This window comes from Ptychodera flava, chromosome 19 (genome assembly GCF_041260155.1).
Source record: "Ptychodera flava strain L36383 chromosome 19, AS_Pfla_20210202, whole genome shotgun sequence".
NCBI classification, from domain to species: Eukaryota; Metazoa; Hemichordata; class Enteropneusta; family Ptychoderidae; genus Ptychodera; species Ptychodera flava.
Window position 1 is genome coordinate 14912770 of NC_091946.1, and position 24691 is coordinate 14937460.

A 24691-nucleotide genomic window follows, 5' to 3' on the forward strand; every position below is an offset into this window, starting at 1 on the left:
TGGTGCTTTCTTTTCCTTTGCATCTTTTCCCTTGAAGCTAAGCAAAAAAAAGGCATACGTCATGTATAAATCATTTAGCAAAACTAAATATTTTTACCTGAAGTCATGTAACTGAATATCCATCTTAGAAATGCAGAATGTCTGTATTTGACATTGCAGAAGAAGAGATAACTTATGAGCACTACTCAATCATGATTTGGGAGTACCTGCCAGACAGTATCACTTTCCCTCCTGCACAGTCAGTAAAAAGCAGTATTGAGCCAAAAGTATATGTATTTTCAACCACTTGGCTTTATCTGTTGTAAGAGCTTTAGTCTAAAAATCATGTGTACAGTATCTCTGTCTTCAGAGACCTTCAAATATTCAAGGATATATTAAAATGCACTGTATAGGAAATGTTTTGCTTCACAAGTTTTACTATCTGTAAAAAAATTAACAAAGAGAATATTCCCAAATCATGATTGTCGAGAAAGAAGGCTAAAAATGACAAGCTTTTAAAAAACAAGGTAACTTTCATTCTCATATTTTCAAATGACTTTGTATGGGAGACGTGATCTATTTACAATGCCAAATTTCCTTCAGTTAAAACACTCTAGACTGTAATGAAGCCTGATCTTCCAGTTCATCAATTTCATGTTCTGTGAGCACCATGCCCCTAAGAAATTTGCAAGATGCAAGAACAAGAGCATGTGCAGCATTCTGAGACAGTTGATGAATCCCAAGGCACCAGGAAAAAGTTTATTTACAAAACATGCACAGGCTATCATGTTTGCAATTTTCTTGGCAATTGATAGTTTTAGCTACATGAATATGGCACAGCCCCTGATATTTTAGGAGGGAGGTTGACGCAGTTGGTCTATATTAATAAGTTCGATGATGAGAAACCAACTCCGTTTTTGGCCTAAACGATTGAAAAGTAAACAAAGGGATACTTTGGAATGAAATTTATGTACAGTATACATGTAGTTCATCATGTGAGTGTTTGATGTTGATGACATCTTGTTTATCTTTTTTTGAAGTGATCGGATTGGTTGATATGCAAATGAGCCATTGGTTATTTGAGTCCACAACTGCAGAAGTGCCTTTGCTCAACTCCGACAAAACAAGGAAGTAACAACAACAAATGCATAAAATGGTCTTATTTATTCCTATTTGTACACACATACTGTTGCGAAGTATTTGTACCATGATAACATGACTTCTAGATGCATGATACTATCTGAATCTATCTGGCATATATTTATACTGCATAGGAAAATTATTCAGAACTTACAATATCACTTTTATGATCAACATCCTTTGGACAGCGATCTCAGGACTGGGATCCATGGTAGTGTCCTAGGACAGGTATCCATGACAACATCTTCACCCAACTCCTATAGCTTTAAAAGAACAAATCACATACACACCGCAGTGAGTTCAAAATGAAAGCTAATGACTCTGAGTCTTGATCACCACTTCTACAACCTTGGCACTTTTCCCCCCATGATTCAAAATAAATCAAATTGATGAAGCCCTAAACTGCAACTTCTGCGACTAATTTTACCCGTTTTTGTAAAAAATAATGGGAGTTATAAATGGCAAAAATGGCTTTCCCATATTATAGCAACCTAGAAGCTAGCACACATGTGAAAATCAGCCTTGGTAAATTTCCCCTTTAAATAGCACAGACTGCAATTTTTAAAATTTCATCAAACTTACAGCAACTCACTGGACCCCATTAAAAGAGTATAAAATTGTATTTCATAATCAGAGTTCTCCACAGGCCCATTAAATGTGGCAGCTAGCTGAGTGTTGGAATTACCCACTTACAAAACATATATGTAACAAAATAAGGCCACTTTGGAATGTGACTTTCTTTCAACTCTGTATTTTTGCGGTAGTTTTTGAAAGATTAAAACGTTTGGTATTTATCATAGTCAATACTCTTACAAAGTGTTTCAATTTCAAAGAAAATTTTTTTTCTAGAAAACTGACCAGCTTCATGAATCATGCTACATTGTAACTTCACTTGATACACAGTGAAGTTTCATGTAGTTACAAAGTTGTTATTCTCAATTGCTTTTTGAGAGTCTATTCATAATGTGATCATCATGTCTACTGAGTAGAGTGACATGTTTAGGAAAGTTGTGACAGGTACTCAAATTTTAGGCAGATAGTATGCTAATGTTATGCTAAAATATGGAAATGAGGCGGCACAATTTTTCAATCCAATCGTGGAGACCATTGATGTTACGATTTACAAGATTTATTATATTAATATGTAAACAGAATTGCTATTCCCCAATATGTCAGAGAATTTGCCGTCTTGATGTTAAGAAAAGGACGGTTTCATTTGATTTGTGAATACAGACTTTGGGGGGGCAGAATTTGAGAAAAAAAGGGATGGGAGGGTCTCCTTTGGCAATCTCATGCATACCAATTAACCCCCCGACCCACCTGCTCATAATTACTGAAGTCTCCCTCAGTTGAGTTTGGTACAAGAAACATAGCTTTTGATTGTTATTGGGAATTAAAACATACCATCAGGGGTACCTAAGAAAGTGTAGCTTTGGAATGAAAATGATAGCTTTGACACCGTGCCGGATAGCTTGGGTAGGGAAACGATAGTTGCTGGAATGAAATCCGCAAGTTTAGTCATCTAAACCGATAGCTTTGAACACATTTTCATGTTGAGGGCGTAAATCAAGATGGCCGACGGCAACGGCGGTGGAAGTGGCGGTAAGTATTTTACCCGTTTTCTCAACAAATCACTAAATTCTGTCGTGTAAGATGCCGCGTTCAGTGAGGTTCATGTTCGATTACACTTCTGTAAAGTTTCTGCCCCCAGTTTACAAAATTTGCAGAGAAATCACAGTTTCCATTTTCGAAGTGAAGACTATCATGACTTCCTCCTATTCTAATACATGTACATGGATTTTGATAGTGTAAAGACGTAATCGTTAGTGTTGGAAATGTCCGTTTTACAGAGTTAAAACTTACCAAGATTTCAAAGTAGGCTTCAGATAAGATAAATAGGCAATTCGGATAGAGGGACTGTAATTCTGAAATCATTCTCATGAAATTTGTCACATACCCAATCACCTTGTGCAGGAGAAAACGAAAATCCCCTCCCAAAACATGAGAACCAATATTTCATCCAGGATGGCATCAACAGGGGAATTGTCTCTTTTATCATAATATTTGGGGGTATTCCACAAGTTCATGTGTTCTATTTTTATGTCCAAGGTGTGACTGACATAATTTCACAGGGTGCTTGTCCTGCTTGCCAACATGTCAAGGGGGGGTCACTCCATCACCCTGTCTACATGAAATACTGCAGATTGTTAATTAACTCCCACATTCCTCTGTGCCTAGCATACCATGGGTAAACAGATGGGATACTCTAAGTGGGGTGATTACCCCACCCCTTGGCCAAATTTCATGTAAAATTCCATCTGGTACCCCACAATTTATTTGTCTGGCCATATTGCTGGAGATGCCCCTTTGGGATTACATTTACATTAACTGCTTCATTAGGAAATTCTCTGGCCAGAGTTATAATACTAAAACTACTGCCTAGAATCATGATTAATGATTTTCTTTGCTTTCTCATGGTTTTAGGTGCTATGACACTTCTGGAAAATATTGAAGCTGGTGGGCCAACACTAAGAAGTCCCTAGACAGAAGATAATGATTCAGACCAAGGGAGTGTGGCGACTGGTGAAGTTTCAAATGATGCAGCAGTTGCAACTGGAACAGATACTGAATGTGTTTATGAAGGGAATGGCTCCAGTGGTGACCAGGCTTTGTCAGAGGTGTTGACTCACAAGCAGGAAGGAACAAGGAAACCCTGTGAATACAAATGCCATGTATGTGACAAGGTTTACAAGTCCAAGAGTGGACTGAGAAAACACTCCAGAAATCACACTGGGCAATATCCTTACAAGTGTCATTGTGGCAAAGGTTTTTCCGAGAGAAGACAACTTGTTGAACATGGCTGTAGCCATACAAACAAGGGCATAAAGACATGCAACATTTGCGGTTTTCAACCAAAGACATTTTTGGGCTTGAAATGGCATGAAGCCTCTCATATGCATGAAGTTCATGCATGTGATCAGTGCTTAAAGAACTTCAACTCAAAGTTGTCCCTTAAGCAACACAAAAAAGGTTGTCATGAGGCCAAGTACACATGCACTTGTGGAAAGACATTCGGACTTAAAAGTGGATACAAAGCTCACTTAAAGACTCATTCAGATGAGAAACCATTTCAGTGTACATTGTGTAACTACAAAGCTTCACGTAAAGGTGACTTAAAGAGTCATATGCTTTTCAAACATAGTGATTCAGCACCTTTTTTGTGTCCTGTTTGTGGTAAAGGTTTTAAGAGGAGAGATTTATTAGAAAAACATGAATCTCGAAAATATCCTTGCTGTAGTCTGGCTGAGACTGCACATATATGGGACGACAACTAAGTGTTGGGTGCAAAGTTATATGTCATGTTGATGTGTGAAGTTATCAAACATGTTACATGTAATTGCATGTCAATAGCAGACCTTCCCACAGCTCCACAATCTTTGTTTCCAATAGATGCATGACGTACCCCGCAGGATTAAATTTTGGAAACTGATAACGGTGACAATAAATACGGGCCAGTTCTCATAGCATTCAGTGTTGTTATTCCAAAGTTATTCAAATTTTGAGTTTTGTCATCACACAATGGACATTCACTGTAGCTCTTGGCATTTTTCCCCTGTATTTTTAGTTCTGTGTATAAGCTGTAGTTTTTTGTTCTACTTCCCCACAGCATGCTTGAATATCCAATATCTGCTTGGCTATATACTCTGTATATGTGTAATGACCATGGTTATTGTTGACAAATGAATTCTAGTCCAGACTTGAAATCAGTTTTCAACAATAACAATGCTCACTTATATGGGCTGTGTCTGATGAGCTAAATACTGGACATTTCATCATGCTTCAGGGAGTCGAACAAAAAACTGCTGCAGATACACAAAACAAAGATACTGAAAAACTAGCCAAAAGTTACAGCTAATAGTTTTTAAAAACCAGCTAACCAAACTTTACAAGAAAATAAATACAGAAATATATAGAGGCTGGGTCAAATGCAAAGTTATTCTCATCCACTGTCAACCAATAGCAGCCATTTTATTTTGTCAAAATATTAAAGGAAAACTTACAAAACCACAAAGAGCAGAGAGACTATGATGCATGTAATAATTGAGTAAAAAAAGGAAATTGCATCACAAGTTTTTTATATATGCACACTAGTATATATTGCTGTTACATGCTTTTAGTAGATAGTAAAAAGGCTGGGATATGCTTGTTGTACCCTCCTTTACTGTTGTTACACACTTGTTTAATTGTTTTGTTAGTGCATCCTCTTTGTAGCCTTCAACAAGGAAAAGCTTTCAGAGTTCTAGTTCCAGCTTGTCAATGACATGACTTTACACAGACTACAGGGGATGCTTGGAAAGGATAGACATATTTTTCTTCAATCATTAATCATATGATTTTTTTAAGCAGAGGGCAAAAAAGCTGCATGTTAGGAGTTTCCTCATTATATTGCACTTTGAATTTTGGAAGGGAATGGAAACCAGGTTGTCAGTGAACGTTTTCATGAACAAGCTCAAGCTCTTACAGTTGATGATCATTATGTACATGTATTTTCTATTTCATTTTGGAAATTCATCATATATTTAATAAATTTTCATTTTTATATAATAATTCAGCATTTTTAAGTGCATTATTTTTCCATACAGAAATGCTGACATCATCACAGTTGACTGGGAATTTGCAGTTCACAAGTTTGTCTTTGCACTCTTCCCAAGTCTTACAAGTCCACTGAGCCTTCCTTCATTGACCTTATGGAATCCTCTGACTCCAGTGACCCCTTTGCCTGGTTCATGTAGCTTCGTTAGTCCCTTCAATCTGCGTCTGGCTGTGCGTCGTCTATCCGGCTTGTCAAATGGATGATCCTAGAAAATGGACACGAGAAAAACCAAATAAACTGACATCTTAATGATTTGAAAGTGGCTTTATAATTTAAAACATCCTTTCCATAAAGTGTTGAACCACATTTTGGACAAGATTTGAAAATTTGGTAACTATCAGAGTCACAGGTAACATGAAACACACCCCTGTCCCTTTTTATAGTCTGAACACCTGGATAGAAAAATAGATAGTACAAATGTACTTGTAGGGAAATACATGCAAAGCTGGCATGGAAACAAAAATAACCTCAACTTGCAAACAGAGCATTAAGTAAACACACAGCTTGACAGAACTTACGCACTAGTCAAAGTCTACCTGGGGAAGGGACATAGTGCAGCTTGTTAAAATTAATAACATTCTAGTACAAGTTCCCTCACCCATGTGTCATGAGCACAAGGCATGACACATAGGTGTTCATTTGCAAAAATTAAAAAGGATGGAGGTACTGGGTTACAACAGATTTTTTTTCAGAAAGTGTAAAGGTGACACAAGAGGCTTGACCAAAATATAGATAACATATCATTATCATGTAGAGTGCAGTCTCCACTATTCTGTAGTGGGGTTTCCTTGAAGTGTGACACAAGCCCATTGCACCCATGTATGTACATGTATAGCTATTATGAACAAGACCTGTATAAGCATTGCAGTATGCCCTGGAGATGGGCTTTCAATGAACTGTAGCATTACCATAAGTGTTATCTCTGAAATGTACGTTGGTGGGTCCATTGGCTGAGTATTTGGAGAAGAGGCAATCTCTAGTTCCTGCTGGGGATAAATGGAGGCTGATGACAATCTCACTGGAAAACCTCTGAAAGAGAAAATATAATTAAACATGATTTGTAACATATCAAAGGGTACTCCTATTTAAGTAAATAAAATGTACACATGTCAAGGTCGAGTCAACAAATGTAAAGTTTTGGACAATATGCTCATGCTGTTATCTTGGTTAAAAATATAAAGTTTTTCTTGGCATAAGGATAGGTTTAAATGAATCAGTATGCATCATATAGTTGACAAATCATTTGTGTTATCATACAAAATAGTTACACCTAACATGATGACAGCATTTATGTAAACTTGTACCTGCAAGGGTCATAACGTACAACCATTTCTCCACATATCTTAGCAAAACTGGTCTCCAAGTCAACGCAGTTCGGGACACCATTTCTTGAACTTGAAAGTGATGCCAGACTTCCAAACAGACTCTCACACAGCTGACTGCTTACAGCACGTTGATTGTATGTCCGCCTTTTAACTAGCCCACACAATATCAGCTCAGCATCAATACTGGCAATGGTAGATTCCCAGAGTGCCTTAGGATAGTCCTTCACAAACATTCCAGGAGGTGGAAAGGAATACATGTCAACCATAGACAGCAGAGTTTCCCTGTATCTACCAGTAAACAAACAATAAAAAACAAACAAAAACATGAAAACAAATATCTCAATAAATAGTCATTTAAACTTAATTTTTACTGAAAAACTTGCTATCAGCGGATGGCAAGAAAATTATTTTTTCTGACAAAATAATACAAATGTACAATGGTTTTACACCAACCTCATTTTCATTTTGAATTTTTCTACTGCAGGGATTCCTGGTTCATCCATTGAGTGAAACCATTCTCGAACAAGCTTGCACCATCTGGCAGAAGCACTGTAGCCTTTATGTTCCAATTGAGTCTGAACTTCCTCAGAAAAAGTAATGAGAGAAAAATCAGTACACTGCATATCCAAACTTTCTTGTAGCATGCCTAGTTTGAGAGAAGTGGTATTGTCAGCTGCTACTTCCAGAAAATGTTTTCTTTCAGCATCGCCAATGTTCCTTTTACATAGAGCAGACCTATGCCTGGTTAACAAGTGATGGGGGTCAATCTTCCTGACAAGGAGATCATCTCTGTCTGTTGAATATTCTGGTATATAGAACCAATTTATTGGCATTCTTTCATCTATTTCAGGAATTAGCATACTGTGTTTGATCCTGGATTCATTTTTCCAATTTTCTACTTTTTCTGGAAATTTCCAATTGGCATACGAGACACAGAGAGCTTGCTTTGGGTACATTTTGCTGCAGAGAATCCTTACACACTGAACAGAAAGACTGGGTGGTGACTTTGAACCTGTTAGAGTATCTATATCACCAGGAAGATGCAGGACATTCTTCAGACTACCCACCAAACATTCTTTGCGACCTGTCATAGTAACACTTTGGTGCTTGTGATCTTTCAAGTATTTCAGAACTACTTTAAGTTCTGGAATCGTCATCTTGCAAAGACTTTGACAGTTTTGTATTTGTTGTTTCAAATCATCAACATCTTTGCAACTCCATTTCAATGTCTGATCTTTTAACAGTGTCAGAATATTGTGAGCATCAGTTTCACTCAACAAAGAATCTTCTTCTGTATCACTCCCCATACTATGTGAAGATGGTAAATTTTGGGCACTTTGTATATCTGAAGCCAGCTCACTGTTGTTGACATCACCTTCAATACCTTCTTGGACAGCTGCTTCACCTTGAGCAGAACCTTGGTCATTTTCATTCTGTACATATTCTTCTTGTTGTTGATTCGTCTCACTCCCCATTTCCAAGTCATTGTTGTCTCCTAGTGAAATCACACACTCTGGAATTTCTTCCATTATTTGCTGAACATCTGTACTACCAACCTCTTCCACTGGTACAGGGTGTACTGATAGTTTGTGGTCATGGCTCTGAGTTACATGTAACTTCAAACATGCAAAGGCTGTCTGTGGAAGTTTATTACCTTGCGAAACTCTTATTACTCCAGCTGTCTTCTCAAAGACATCCTCAATATTTGTTATGGTATTAATACTCTTCATTTCAGAGACAATTTCGATTTTTGTCTTGCGACAGACTTCCTTCCAAAACGCCTTTTGTAACTCTAGAATAGTTTGTGGGTTCCCATTGTTACTGGTCTGCAACAGAGGTAGGTACTGCCCATCGAAACTCTGCACTGGGCAGTGAATACCTTGGCTGTGACAATAATTCAAGACATCTTCCAAAATACTTCTAACGACACTTGTAGGCAAGCTGTACCCCTTGAGGAAATAACAAATTGGTGTGCCGTGGGTCAGTGCTGAAGACCACAATCTGTCAGTATTGCATGCGACAAAAGCAATCACTTCTGTTGCTTTCTTCCGTGACAGTAGGTAGTGTTTCTTTAGATAACAGACTACTTCATCAAGAGTATCTTCAAGTTTTAGCAGTGGCAGGTCTTGCATCTTGGGGGTGGAGCATGTGACAAAGTTACCATGAATCACATCTGTTGTGTATGGGTTCAGATTCTCTTCTGATATGGTCACAGCATTGTCTTTAAAGCAACAAGAATGCACAGACGACAATTCAGCAATAACGCTGCAATATTCCTGGCTATTTTTTTTTATCATCTTCCTGATTTCTCTTGCTGTGATAGAAAGTTTAGTGGGACACCGTGTTACATCACCTCCATAAATATGGTTTAATTCCTGCTGAACAAATGACCAGATTTCATCATCTTTTTCTACCCTGAATACCTTTGTTGTTTGCTCTGTCCATACACGAAACAGACACCACTGAATGCCTGGCTTGCACCTTATATGCGCTTGCACTTGTAGGTAGTAGCGTGATGGTATGGAATTTGGCACTCTTCCACTCTTTGGGCACTTACACTCCACAGCTGCGATGTCATTATGGTTCAGGTTATTATGAATAAATCCATCAGGTGATATAATCATATCAACATTTCCAACTCGTATCGGAAAGGCAACAACTTCTACAAGACAACATTCTGGATAAAGTGCAGGTAAGACCTTGGATGCCAAAGTAGCCAATGAACATACTTCATGTTTTGTGCCCCAGTCCATTGCTTCTTGGACAGATGTATCAGGAGGTGGCCTTTCAAAACCAAGAACAGCTTGCTGATAATGTTCTCTTTGACCTTTCAATCCTGCGCAGCCTACAGCATTGTATAGTGTGCTTGCAGTAACCCTTACTTGTTTACGTGCCTGAAACCATAGTGACGATCTCTGTTTTATAAATGGGAGTCCTTGGTCAATAACATATTCAGCAAACTTCTCGAGGGGTTCTTCACCACAACCAAGAAAGAGATCGATATCATGCAGGGCATGGTACCTCCCACAGTGATCTATAGGAATAGTTGCCATTGTTGTCCATGTATTCCTATCAGAGAACAGTGCAGCACACATTTCAGCAATACTGTCTCGAAGCCTGTCACCAATGGCATTTGATTCTTTTAATTCCAGTATATTGGCCATCACTAAACTTATTGGATATTGGTATTTTGTTGATGTTTGGTCAACTGCTGCACGAGCTTTGAGCTTTTCTAAAGCATAGTTCTTCTTTTCAAGAGTATCTCTTGTGTCGGCTTTCTTCTTTGACAGCATTGTCAGCAATGACCGTAAATGTTCCAAAATTATACTTGTGTTTACTTTGTTAGCGGTTGATTCTGTATCAGCAGACAACTTCTTTATGGTTTCTACAGATTGCACTTCCTGTTGGTGTTGTTGTTTTTGAACTGCAGGTGACAAACAACCAATTTCACTCTCTTTACCAAGAAGATTTATGTCCCCCTTGTCACCTGTAAGACCTGGAACCACCTTTTTCCCATCAAGGGAAATACAGATACTGGTATCTTCATGTGCAACAGCAAGTTTGTTGATGATATTGGTACAAATTCCTGGAGGAATACTTCTAGGCCACTCACCATTATAAGGATCGAATGATTTCAGGACATCTTCATTCGGAATTGCAAGGATGATATCTGCTTCCTCTCCAGGAAAGCTGCCTTTTTCTTGTCTATTGAGTAAAATTGATCCCGCATGTTTCCATCCACATAGAAAGCGAAGTGGAGCTGCACCAAACTTATTGATAAACGTCTTCCAGAAAATCTTACTTGTGAAATTGAACCGCATTTCTGTTAGAGAAGTTGAATTAAGAGCCTTCACTGTGTCCAAGAAAATGTAATAAGTTAAACTCCCTGGTTTAAATGAACCATTACTTATTGCGGATAGAAGCTCAAGGAGTAGATTGTCCCCTTCGACTCATTGAGTATATTCAAGCAAGATTTCACCAAGTCATCTACAGAGTCATTGCTGTCAATACAACTTTCTGTAGATTTCTCTTTGCAAAAGCCCGTCTTCCTGTAATGAGCATAGTCCACATCTGATCTCTTATTATTTTGAGAAAGGTGCACAACTTCATCCTCACGAGCAGTACATGTATGTTTGGTGTGCAGTGAACTCACGACAGTCATTTCTTCTGTGTCCTTAAGCTTGTGGTTAACATCATTATGTAATGAGACATTTTCGCAATATGAGAACTTACACTTTGAAACACCAAAGCCACATTTATCACATATTTCACCATGGGAGAGATTGGAATGTGTATGACTTGTATCATCATTATGTGATTGGATATTTTCACAACTTGTGAAGGTAAAGTCAGGAATACCACAGCCACACTTTTCACACATTTCACCACCAGAGAGATGGGAATGTGTATGGCTAACATCTCTGACACTATTGTTTTCCTTGAAAGAACCACAAATGTCACACATTTCATATGCAACTAGTATAGAATGATGACATGAACTTCTGGATCCATATCCAATTCTGTTCACAGTTCCACATTGAGAACAAAGTATCCCATAAATTGTATCATCACCACAAGTCTGCAAAACGTCTGGCTTCCTGATTTTGATCTGACAAGATGTACAAATCAAACTGTGCTCAAGGTTGGCCTCTTCAGAATTTATCTCTATCCCACTAAGATTTCCAGCTGAAGTAGCATGTGACTCTCCACTTTTGATACATTTTCTTACATCATTACATTTTACAGGTGTACTGTGGCATAATGGCATATGGACCTCTGGTAGTTCAGCCAGTTGTTGCTCTGAAAAGTTACAAATAGTAAACATATGAAAGTTAATATGCTGATTGGTAAAGTGTAGTATTTTAAGGTCAGACAACTTAATGTCATATTCTTGAACAAACCAAGACTATGAGAATACAAATCAAAATATGACTGGATATATAGCAAGTATCACTTTGTCACACATTTAAAAGATATGGGATTTCTAACGTTATGGTTTCTGTCCTCTTATCCCTTGATGAATTAGATTAAATCTAATTCATCAAGGGATAAGAGGACAGAAACCATTGGCTATGTCAAGTAGAGAGTCTAGTCTTTACCTGTACCATTTTTGGTCTCTTGATGGAACATAAACAGCCAGTATCTCAGCATTTACATCTTGCACACTTTTTATTACAACAAAATCTACTTCAGTGTAGTTCCACCCTTATAACACTCTAACTTATAATGCTATATGAGCTTACCAAAAACGTCATCCAATTTCTTTTTCTTTTTGCGTCTGTCCAGAGAAAGGAAAAGGTTTGATTTTCTCTTTCTTGGTTGCTTGGCATGCTCTGTAGTAGGTAGAGAATACGTGTTACATATCAAAGGTTCTTCTTTGTCCAGCAACAGGGGGTGGGCATGTGGCAAATTTCATGAGAATGATTTCCAAATCCCAAATATTCAACTCCAAAGTGGGGTCATTTATGCTGCATATATATGAAGAAAGTGTTCGTGCAAATGGAAGGTACAGAAAAGAAATTTTCATCTTTGAAAGTTTGAAATATTGGTGAGCCTTTAACAACTCTGTAAAAGTTAAAAACGGACATTGCCAACACTAACGATTACGTCTTTACACTATCATATACAAAATCCATGTACATGTATTAGAATAGGAAGTCCTGATAGCCTGTTCACTTCGAAAACGGGAACGGTGATTTCTCTGCAAATTTTGTAAACTGGGGGCAGAAACTTTACAGAAGTGTAATCGAACATGAACCTCACTGAACGCGGCATCTTACACGACAGAATTTAGTGATTTTGTTGAGAAAACGGGTAAAATACTTACCGCCACTTCCACCGCCATTGCCGTCGGCCATCTTGATTTACGCCCTCAACATGAAAATGTGTTAAAAGCTATTGTTTTTGATGACCAAACTTGTGGATTTCATTCCAGCAACTATCGTTTCCCTACCCAAGCTATCCGGCACGGTGTCAAAGCTATCATTTTCATTCAAAAGCTACACTTTCTTAGGTACCCCTGACCATTGGGAATTAAAACACTGAAATCTTGAAAATGTTTTGATAGTACAGCATGCCAGGAAATAAAGATTGTTCATGCTTCCATGTCGATTTATTCTCAGCAAAGTCAGCCACACGTCTGAATTAAATTCTGAGTGAATCGCAAACCATAAGACCTGGGAACTTGGTACATGATTATGGAATGTGAAACATAAATCAGGCTTACCCCTTCAGCATGGCTGACTTTCTGATTATTTTTTTTTCCAAAGGATATGCTCGATAAACAATAATTATTGCTCGTGAACTTTATATTTATTAGCCAAGATTTAGTTTCAAACTCCCAAGAATACTATAATATTAACATATAATCTACGTATTCTTACTTCACTTGATGATATAAAATCTCTTTCACCCAGGCCCATAGAAAAACTTCAAATATATTATATGTAGACAAAGAGGAAATATATAGGGGAAAGAGCATTCCTTAATTTAAGATACTTAAAAATACAACAATTATTGAATGTTTGGACTGACCCAGGTATTCTAAGCTGGATTCGAATGCACAGTCAAAGGCAATGTGATGCCAATGGTAAAGGTTTATATTCACTGGGTAAAGGGCTGAACGAATAGCGAAGAATCAAGCGACAACTGAACAAAAGAAGAGTGAGCTCTGTCTCCAAAAATCTCCAGATTTCCGGTGGAAGCGCATGTTGGACATGGCCCAGACGTGCACCGTTTGCAGTAGGACTCGGACTAAGTCACCTCGACCCCTGTCCGTTTCGACCCCAATATTTCACACTCTCTTGTTGTGCTCACCTCTACCTTGTCACATCTTTCTTGTTTCATGACGTTTTACTGAATAGATCATGTATCTTTCCTGGGAAAATTGGCTTCTGAAACAAACAATTTAGCTGTTTCGATACACAAAATGCGGAGACACTTTTACGACCAAGTGCAGCGCGCAGACTGTTCATAGTTTTTGGCGACTTTGATGGACCCGGCCTACTAGCCCTACGTACAATGCTGTGTGTTCCCAGAGTTATATGGGGAGGCCATACAAGGCCGGGAACACACAGCAAGTACACCGGCCGGTAACCTGAGAGGTCTGCCAGTTGCGAGCTCGGCCAGTGCCCGCGCCGACCAACTCATGCCATACGCATGCCAATTTAGTTTTTTTTATGTTATTTTGTTGAACATTCAGTAAACAACGAGAACGTCTGACGTTTAACTCTGAAAAACACATTGGTCGACCTCACCCTTTCAACAGATCGCGGGTAGGGAGTACGATCGAGAGGTATAAATTGGCAGTAACAATGACTTAATCATTGATCGTTGGATGAATAACGTTTTATGCTATGGTTTGACGGTAGTAAATCGTAGGTTCAAAGGTATTTTAATGGAAAGCAAAATACGATGTACCACATCCCGGCCGATGTCATCGTGTAGTTAGCGTTGAAGCGAGATAACCTCCATGGCGGAAGGAAGTTTGCAAACATCGCGCTCATGAATGACATTGCTTAGCGAGACCTAGAAAATAGAAGAATACTGTAGTCTCATCATATAACCATACTCCTACTGGCCCAGCTCGCAACTGACTGACCTCTTTTTATTCGGCCCGGCCTGGCCCTGCATCAGAATTACACGGCGGCCATGGTATGCCGGCCTGGCCCTGCATCAGAATTACACGGAGGCCGTGGTATGCATAACCGCGGCCGCTGTGTAATGAACCACACGTAACTGTGCCCTGAATACCATGCTGTGTGTTCCCGGCGTTATACGGCGTCCCACCGCACACAATGTATCTGTCGAGCCATTCGGGTGCGTTCCCGACGTTACAAGGTTCCACTAAAGTCTTTCAAAAGTGCTATGAGCATCGAAAAATCTGAGGACGTACTTTCGAGATGATAATGATACAAGTTTCATTCATACCGAAGGCATGGAAGGGGTCGAAACGGTCAGGGGTCGAGCGTGGGTCGAGTGACTCGTAGAAGCCACTGCAGCTCACAAGTTACCCGCGACAAAAATCGGGAAAGGGTTAACGTTATTAGCTTCATAACAGCCGCACAGTGTCTTATAGGAATACAAAGCAGTAGGCACTTACCACTATCTTTCTTAACTTGAACAAAAACCGGGAACGTAGTTAGTGTTCGGTAGATGTGCTGTACCACGACCCTCCACGACCGTGGCTGTACAGTCGGTCCAGCTGGCTGAAGCTGTTCGCACTAGTTACGCACACACGGCAGACATAACCATCCGAGTTCAGAATATAGTGCGTGCCGTGTTGGGCTTAATTGACACGTTAAAGGTTGATAGTTAGGTGTAATTGTTTGACATTAAGCAAGTACTATACTTTTAAACAATTACTAAGAAGATACAAATAGATGAAACTTTGAAATTATGATCCGCTACCTCCGCTACCCTTCGCTACCCAAAATCTCATTTGCATAAATGAATCGTGCCTCATATCCTGCGATAATTGATGAGTTAGCCTTCCAAAGTCTGTCACCATGTTTTTTTCAAAGTTTTGAGTTGAGGGCGGCATTTCCATCTGAATTATTGAAAGACGTGAAATGCAACATTTCCATCGCATATGTGCCGGCAATATGTACAGTAGAAATACTGTTTACGCTGCAGTTACGTAAGCTTATAAGCTTATACTCCACAAAATGGCCACAGGCGGCGTGAAGTTTCTGAAAGGATTTCCTAAACGTCCTACTTGGTAACTTAGACACTCACATGTGATATCCTGAAAAGTATTCTCTGCAGTAATTCCAGTTTCTGTTGACATTCCATCATTTTTAAAGCTAACGACACAATAGCATGAGATCGGAGACGTTCTAATGTCATGCCACGCAATCTCAATTGCGCATGCTCTGGGAATCGCGTCGTCCCTCTGAAGGGCGCGCGCGTGTTCCAACAGAGAAGAACGCGAATCGCCGGGTCTCTGCCAGTCTACACTGGTTAGATTTATATAATGAACTTTTAATGTTATTCCTAATGTATGGAAAATATTCGTTTGGTGGTCGCAGCATAGCAATAGCGCTGATCGCAAATGACGTCACTGTTCTCTCACATTAATATGCATAAATAAACATTTGTCCGCATTTTCCGCATAAACGACGAGAATAAAACCTGCAAGTGTTAGAATAGCTATTTAGCGTCACACTTATTCGTATGAATTGATGACTGAGACTAAAAGCTGCAACAACAGCCGCGCATACAACGACAAAATTTGTCCGAATTTCAGCATATTTGTCCGAAAGTCGCGCGCGTGCAGCTATATTTAGTAACAAACCCGAGATCGCGATCAACGCTATTTCACTGCAGAGAGAGAGAGAGAGAGAGAGAGAGAGAGAGAGAGAGTGAGTGTTAATTTATAGGCCTATTGGAAATCTTTTTCATAGGAGAGAGAGAGAGAGAGAGAGAGAGAGAGAGAGAGGGAGTTAATTTATATTGGAAATCTTTTTCATAGTCGTGACTTTTGATGGAAGAAAACTGCGCTGCACGTACATCAATGGGAAGTCACCCCTATTGACAAAATTAAAATATATAACACCTCTTTATCAGAATTCCCACACAACCTCAATGAACTATTATTAGATTTCTATATAATACTTATAGCCCCTAAACTTGTAATAATAATAATTAATATAAGTATTATATAGAAATAATAATGCGAATAATAATAGGTTCAATTTCCATGAAAACTTCACCATAGGGGTATTTTGGGTCGAAAAGACCAAATATGATATCGATTTTACTGCCCCATGTTTCCATGGTAACCATTTTAGGGGTTGAAAATTCCAGTTTTTCTAATATCCCATGAAAAGTTACTTTGATTGTTATGAAAATTATCTAGTGGGGGAGTTCGAGTCAGACAACACAAAAAAACAGACTTATTTTAATGTTTCGAGTTGCCATGGTAACCAATTTTGGATTGAAAATGTTACTTTTTCCCTAATTCCTATTAAAGAACTATCGATTGATGTAAAAAATTGATAATAAGGGTTTTTCTGGTTAGCACACCCAAAAAAATCACACTCATTTTAATGTGAGATGTTTCCATGGCAACCATTCAGGAGTAAAAATTACGGGTGTTTCAAAGATTCCACCTAAAATCCAGTAATCAACAAAATGTGTTATATCAAAAGGATATTTTGGGTTAGAAAGACCAAATATCCAGTGTAAAAATTCCATTAAATCAACAGAAATATTATACCAAAGGCTTATTTTAGGTTAGAAAGACAAAATATGATATCTATTTTTACCTCTCCTGTGTTTCCATAGTAGCCTATTTGAGTTTTAAAATTTCATTTTTTCTCAAAATTCCATTAAAATACGGATAGTTTTCAATCGGATTCGAACCCACAACATACGGCATCAGTCGCCTAGCTGAGAGGCCTGAGACAGAACCAGTCGGCTAAATCTCCACTCCCAAAAAGAGTGGTTCAATAGCCGGCTAAGTTGTTACATTTTTCTGACTGAGACCTTTCAACACGTTGTAGAGTTCGTGAAGCACTCACGCACGCATGCTCACTATCATACATCGCACATACACACTTTATCGAAGCGAAGAAACGAATTTCATCGCTTTAACTGGGCGAACGATAACCTCGGGGACAATTCTGTCCACCAGCAGTGTTACCGACCCAGGATAGAAAATACGGATAGTTTTCAATCGGATTCGAACCCACAACATACGGCATCAGTCGCCTAGCTGAGCTGAGCATTAAAAGTAATCCTAGTAACTGTGCAAATGCTCTCCTAAGTGTATTTATCACAGCATGAACTCAATGTTCATTTTTGTTTTATGTTGCCATGGTAACCTATTTGGGAACCACAACTTTTTTTATTTAAAACAATAGACCCTTGAGTGGGTCTATGTTAAAACATAATTCACTGTTTTTTATTTATTTGATGGATTTCTAAGTAACAACTTTTAACGTTTGTTCTATAATAATAATAATTGTAATTTCTTTGCCTTCATTCTAGGAAGAATAATAAAGATAATGTACATTGAGGCCATTCTTGTCAAAATTGTTTTCCGTTTATTTTAGTGTGTTTGAATTAATTTTATATAGACCAGAAAAAATTTTTCAAGCACTTTTAATTTTGTTTCATGCAGTCATCCCAAAATAAGTGTTATAGAGTATAGTACCAACTTATAATGCATTAATCGAATTAATTTTATGCCTTCAAATTAATTTCATGTGCTAAAATTAATTCTACTTGTATCTCAAATTAATTTTATGAACCCAATTCCCCTTATTACCCAATGTACCATTATTTATCAGAAGCAGTAACAGTTTTTTTCGTTTTATTTAAAACATAATTCACTGGTACTTATTTATTTTATGGATTTATAATTAACGACGTATAATTATGTTCATTTTATAATAATTTATTTTAATTTCTTTGCCTCATTCTAGGAAGAATAATGAAGACAAAGTATTTCTGATTCTTTAACTAAAGTAAAATTATGGCCATGTAGTGGTGCATTATTTTTTGTGTGACCTGGCGTGACCCCATAAACTCTATGATTCTAATGATTAGCTAGATCTCCCCTTTCCATTGTAGCAATGGCTAAATTTGAACATGGTCCTTGTATACCTTTAAACATTTTTTAAAACCCAGCAGGCCAAGACAAGGGGCAATATTACAAGTTAAATGTTTCATGTTTAATATTGCCCAGGGCTCGAAATAAACTTTTTTTCCCTGGTATTCCACTTGGGCAACCATGTTCTGAATGTGGTAGGCCGGTGACACTGGCTGGTAGCCCATGCATATTTTAGATCAGGGGTATCTTTTTTTGTTAACCAGATAAGAAAGGGCTTTTTTACAAGGTTCTGCCCATGAAGTGAATTTTCTAGTCTTTTGAAGTGTATACTTGCACACCTTTAATGCCCAAGGAAACAGGTGTAATGGACGACAGTGGGACTCAAAAGTTTTGTGACCTATAAACAACCCGTTTCAATCTCAAAGTTGTATGCAAATTTTAAAAGTCGCCGTGACAACATGGCATTTACGGCACTGAGATATACTGTAGCAGGGCTAAAAATAGACCTTGGCCCTTCTGTTGGGAGGAGGCATAATGTCCGTGTCATTGTGATTGATACATTATTATCAAAATGCAACGACAATGCATTTTTATTAGCCATCGTTTCCTGTGCCTGTCATTCAAGTACGTCCGTTCAGATATGGAAACTTTGTTGCAAAGTTCCACCGCACGGCCGGTCGTCTCTAGAACAAAGTCATACTATGGCAAATTTCTACGCCCAGCTGGGTTTGACAGCATTTATCTAGCTCGTCCCAAAGTGACGGACGCATCTTTCAACCTTTCAGCTTGGTGAAAAAACGCATTTATTGATTCGCCAAAGGCCTGTGGACTCGCTTATTTTTTGCACAAGTGCTACATGGACATAGGAAAAAGTTGTTGAATACTCACTGTTTCAGTGAATCCGTCATGATCAGAGTTCTCATTTAAAAAATGTTGCCGAGCTCGAATACAAAGGTCTTCTCATTAAATTACGTCATTGTTATACAAGAGTTAGCCAAAGTCTGTCACCCTGATTTTTTCAAAGTTTGGAGAAGGCCGGCATTTCCATCTGAATGATTGAACGACGTGAAACGCAAAATTCCATCGCATATTATCTGGCAATATTTACGGTATACCGTCGCTCCACGCCTCCAGTCCAGGTTCGTAACGTATAAGCTTATACTCCACAAAATGGCCACAGGCCGCGTGAACTTTCTGAAAGGATTTCCTAAACGTCCTACTTGTTACCTTAGGGACTCACTTGTGATCTCCTGAAAAGTATTCTCTGCAGTAATTCCAGTTTCTGTCAACATGCAAAGCTCAACGACAAAATAGCACGAGACGTAGTGTACAGACGACACATTCACGCGCAAACGAGTGCGCATGCGTGAAGTTATATTCACAGCACAGATTTCGCGGAAAAACTCATGCTTTTGCTCTATTTCCATCCCAAAACTTCCTCGATCGCTTACAGTAAATGCACATGAACAAAATAAAACCCAACAACGTCAGCACAGGGAGAGGGTTTATGGTTTTCGCAACAACTACAAATGCCATGCTGAAGATACATTTAACATTCCACTGGCATAGACTCTCCACAGTCGCTGTGCCTTGTTTGTGGGCGCCCACGACTGCCATGAGGGGTCTGCGATCCGAAAGGCTACGCTGTGCAGCTCAGCAGCTGTGAGCACGCACTGCCAGAGACAACGACTGTTGGTTTTTGCAAGTATATGAATATTCATAAGGGTAGTGATGTCAAAAGAAACACCTATCTAACTGGGCGGAGAGGATATACGTACAACAATTAGAAGTCACCCCTATTGACGAAATTAAAATAACACCGTTTTCCTTTTTTTCAGAATTCCCACAGCTTCAATGAATTGTTATTAGATTTCTGTATAATACTTATAGCCCCTAAACTTGTAATAATAATAATAATAATAATAATAATAATAATAATAATACAATAATAATAATAATAATAATAATAATAATAATAATAATAATTATTATTATTATTATTATTATTATTATTATTATTATTATTATTATTAATATAATGTTGTTCAAATATAAGAAACAGAATCATATTTTTCCCTTTTTTTCAATTTCAGGATTGCAACTGGCTCTGTAGCACCACCTCTGCTCTCCACACATCAACAGCCATCCCAAGAGTATTTAGAGGCCCTACAAGAAATCACAAACCGTCCACTCACAACTACACCGGTACCCTCGGTGAGTAATGCTAAAAGTGAGCTATGTTGCGACCACTGCAAACAGCATTTTTCTTTTCAAGGCACTTTGCGTCGTCACATTGCCAGTGTTCATGGTGAAAAGCATCGTTACTCATGCTCATACTGTGACCGGTCTTTCAATCGGAAGGACAACCTGGTGCGGCACGAATCCAGTGTTCATCGTTCAAATGCACACGCCAGTACTTCCAAGGGTACAAGCGGTTCTTCCACTAAACAAAAGCGTTTTCCCTGCCCGACTTGCGACCGTCCTTTTACACAGAAAGACAACATGCTACAACACATGAAGGCCGCTCACGGCACAGCAAAGGCAAAGTACAAGTGTGACGTATGCGACATGACCTTCGTCAGGAAGTCTCATCACATCAACCATAGCAAAATCCACAAGAAAGTATGCAGATCCGTAACATACAAGTTTGCGCGATGTCGTTACGCTTTCAAGTCTTTTCAGGCATTAAAGGCACACAGCCATCGTGATCATGCACCCTAAAGTTCATCTCCTGCATCGTCAACCTCGTCATGGTCTTCATCGTCATCGTCAGATGAAGAAAATGCACCAATACCAGTTCAGATGGGCGGTGGTGGGAGTGGACATACCTCAGCGTCAGGCAGCGACATGGAACAACAATTGCCTGTTGATCCCATAGAGCCCATTTTTGGAGAAGATGATCAGTCAGATCTTACTCCAACATACAGGGAAAACTGGTCCCATATCAGGTCAAGGCATCGAGAAGGAAATCCCCTGCTAGATGTTTACAATTTTAGACAGACAAGAGGTTTCCAATTAGATGACTTGAGGAGTTTCCTAAACTTGGTCCATCGACGCCAATCCACCCAATATAAAGTCAACTTTGCTTTGCTTCTATCCATCTCAGAACAACCATCTCTTAGACAACCCTGCCTTGATTCGAACCCAAGATGATTTGGCCGACCTGTTGGATCGCCTTCGCGATTTCGACGTCATGGAAGACATCAAACACCGCAGACCGGACACTAAATGGGTTATTGAACTTATTACCAATGTTACCATCTATGTTGTGAAAATGTCAAAACACAGCATCGGGTGCCAGGACATCGGCAACTTACCTGTTGCACTGACGGCATGTCACAGTGTTGTGGCACTGGTTAACAACCTGCATACCAACTGACCCTATGATGACAATCTGTGTTTCCTTTGTTGCCTCGCACTAGCCAAGGGTTACGAAGAAACCAATCTAGAAGTGGCGACAGTCAACTACCTAAAGCAGTTTCTCCAGCAGCAGGGACGTTCAGTTGGTGAGAAATTTGAAGGTGTGTCCTTTGACGACGTTTCAAAATTAGAAAATATGTTCGCTATTAATATCGAAGTTTGCGAACTCTCTATGGAGGAAGAGGAGTCTCCCCGCTCAAAGAGAATTGTCAAACAACTTGTCCAATCCAAGAGAAAATATGGCCACACCATGTACATCAACCACCACCATGGTCACTTTTCGTACATTCGTGATTTCTACCAATATGCTGAATCCTTCAAGTGTTCCTCCTGTGACAAATTATATGACTGCTTAAGAAATCTTCACAAACACGAGAAATCCTGTACATCTGAAACAAGACACAAGTTCCCTGGAGGCACTTTTCAAATCGCACCTACCATTTTTGATTCGCTCTCAATGATGGGAATTGCTGTGCCAGAAGATTTGTGCTTCTACCCTTACAGGGCAACGTTTGATTTTGAGTGTTACCTCAACAAGGACAACTTAAGTTCATGCCATGGTGAAAAACTGCGCCTAGAAGCAAAACACGAATTGTTGAGTGTCAGCATATGCTGCAATGTACCATCGTTTGACGAACCGCGCTGTTTTATTTCTGAAGGAGACCCTCAGCAATTGGTATCCGACATGCTCAGCTACCTGAACACCATCAGTCGTCACTGCTTCCATATGATGGAGGATAGATTTGCATCCGTTGTAAACGAGTTAAAGGAGAAGATGGAAGACGAGGGCATTGCAGATGATGATGACAAACATCCTCTGATAAAGCTGTGGAGTCATTTGATGAGGTACTTGAAACAGCTGCCTGTTCTTGGCTTCAATTCGGGACGTTATGACCTGAACGTAGCAAAACCTTTCCTTTGGCCAGAACTGTTACAGCAAGATGAAGCTTAAGTTCGTCATAAAGAGGTCTGCTGATTATCTGGTGCTAGAGACAGTCAGACTCCGGTTTCTTGATGTTGCAAACTACATCTCCCATGGCTGCAGTTATGCTCAGTTCTTGAAAGCATACAATGCAGGTGAAGAGAAGGGATTCTTTCCGTACGAATGGATGGATTCGCTCGAAAAGCTGAAACAAAGGTCACTTCCACCACACTCGGCTTTTTATAGCAGCTTAAAGGCGACCAACATTAGCATGGAAGACTATGCATTTTGTCAGCAGATCTGGGAAACACGCCAAATGACAAGTTCAGAGACTTCCTCATATGGTATAACAACAATGACGTAAAAACCTTTCTCCAAGCCATTGACAACATGGTTGCCTTCTACAGAGATAAAGCAGTTGATCCTTTCAAAGATGCAGTTTCGTTACCCGGTGTGACTATGCGATACCTCTTTGGACAGCTTCCGGCCGACGTCAACTTCTCTCTTATCAGCGAGCAAGATCGAGACTTATACGACACATTCAAATCCAACATCATCGGTGGTCCAAGCATTATTTTCCACCGTTACCAAGAGGCAGACAAAACCACCATTCGTGATGGCAAAAACTGCAAGAAGATAGTAGGCTATGATGCCAATGCCCTATACCTTTGGGCACTGATGCAAGACATGCCTATGGGTTTTTATGTCCGAAGAAAGGCCAGTGAAAACTTTAAGCAAAAATGGTCAGAACCCATGGCAGTGGAGTGGCTGGACTTTGTTGCTAGCAAAGAAAACATCCATATTCAGCATAGGGGTAATGCAAGAGAACGACGTCTTGGCAGTCGTCAGCTCCCCGTTGATGGGTTTTGTGAAAACTCCAACACTGTCTACCAATTCCAAGGTTGTTCCTGGCATGGCCATGATTGTATCGTAAACAGAGGAAAATAAATCAATGAGGTGCGAGGAAAGCCAATGCGTGAACTCTATAGGGACACTGTGAACAACTCAAAATACATCAGAGACATGGGGTTCAATCTAGTAACCCTCTGGGAATGCCAGTACCTTGACATGAGACGTAATGATGTTGAACTAAAGTCCTTTCGTCGGAGAAGACAGGTTAGATATTTTGACAGGTCTTTCTTCCTGCAAGAAAATGACATCCTGGACGCCGTCCGCAGTGGAGATTTCTTTGGAATGATTGAGTGCAATATCGAAGTACCACCTAATCTCAAAGAACACTTTTCTGAAATGTGTCCAATCTTTAAGAACGTGAATGTCTCAAGATCAGACATAGGTGCACACATGTTTTCATTCGCGACAGAAAAAGATCAGCTCAGGTCCCCTCGTCGGTCACTGATTGGTAGCGTACATGGTGAGCACCTTCTTCTCATTTCGCCCCTTCTGAAATGGTACCTGGAGCATGGACTTGTTGTGAAACGAATACACCAAGTCATCGAGTATACGCCAAAGTCCTGTTTCAAAGAGTTTGGCGAAGCTGTATCAGAGGCCCGCCGACAAGGAGACGCTGACGCCTCAAAGTCGGTTCTTGGCGATACGATGAAACTCCTCGGCAACAGTGCATATGGGAAAACTTTGATGAACCAGGACAAACATCTCGATGTGAAAATCTGTGGTATCGTCGAAGCGAACCGGCTTGTCAATTCACCCCTTTTCAGAAGAATCATCGACTTCTC

The 24691-nt window shown here is 39.4% G+C and overlaps 3 protein-coding genes across 3 annotated transcripts in view; all 3 read right to left on the reverse strand.

Moving 5' to 3' along the window:
• Positions 1-24691, reverse strand: part of LOC139118663 (cell division control protein 42 homolog) — a 103971-nt gene that overhangs the window by 47828 nt on the left and 31452 nt on the right. The window lies entirely within an intron of this gene.
• Positions 5114-7375, reverse strand: LOC139118661 (uncharacterized). The gene is made up of 3 exons (XM_070682078.1): positions 7078-7375; positions 6682-6802; positions 5114-5978 (listed from the first exon to the last, which is right to left on the reverse strand). Exons 1-3 carry the CDS (start codon positions 7362-7364, stop codon positions 5802-5804), a joined length of 585 nt encoding a protein of 194 aa, XP_070538179.1. The 5' UTR covers positions 7365-7375; the 3' UTR covers positions 5114-5801.
• LOC139118050 (uncharacterized) lies at positions 7542-12961 on the reverse strand. Its single transcript, XM_070681346.1, has 2 exons — positions 12342-12961; positions 7542-11898 (listed from the first exon to the last, which is right to left on the reverse strand). Exon 2 carries the CDS (start codon positions 10917-10919, stop codon positions 7542-7544), a length of 3378 nt encoding a protein of 1125 aa, XP_070537447.1. The 5' UTR covers positions 10920-11898; positions 12342-12961.

What these genes read in the sequence shown, in the direction of transcription:
- LOC139118661 (XM_070682078.1), bottom strand. Translation starts at nt 7,364, where the DNA reads ATGGTTGACATGTATTCCTTTCCACCTCCTGGAATGTTTGTGAAGGAC. An exon ending in GTACGTTATGACCCTTGCAG is followed by an intron (nt 6,803 to 7,077) that starts GTACAAGTTTAC and finishes TTTCTCTTTCAG; the next exon opens with AGGTTTTCCAGTGAGATTGT. An exon ending in TTTCAGAGATAACACTTATG is followed by an intron (nt 5,979 to 6,681) that starts GTAATGCTACAG and finishes TCCATTTTCTAG; the next exon opens with GATCATCCATTTGACAAGCC.
- LOC139118050 (XM_070681346.1), bottom strand. Translation starts at nt 10,919, where the DNA reads ATGCGGTTCAATTTCACAAGTAAGATTTTCTGGAAGACGTTTATCAAT.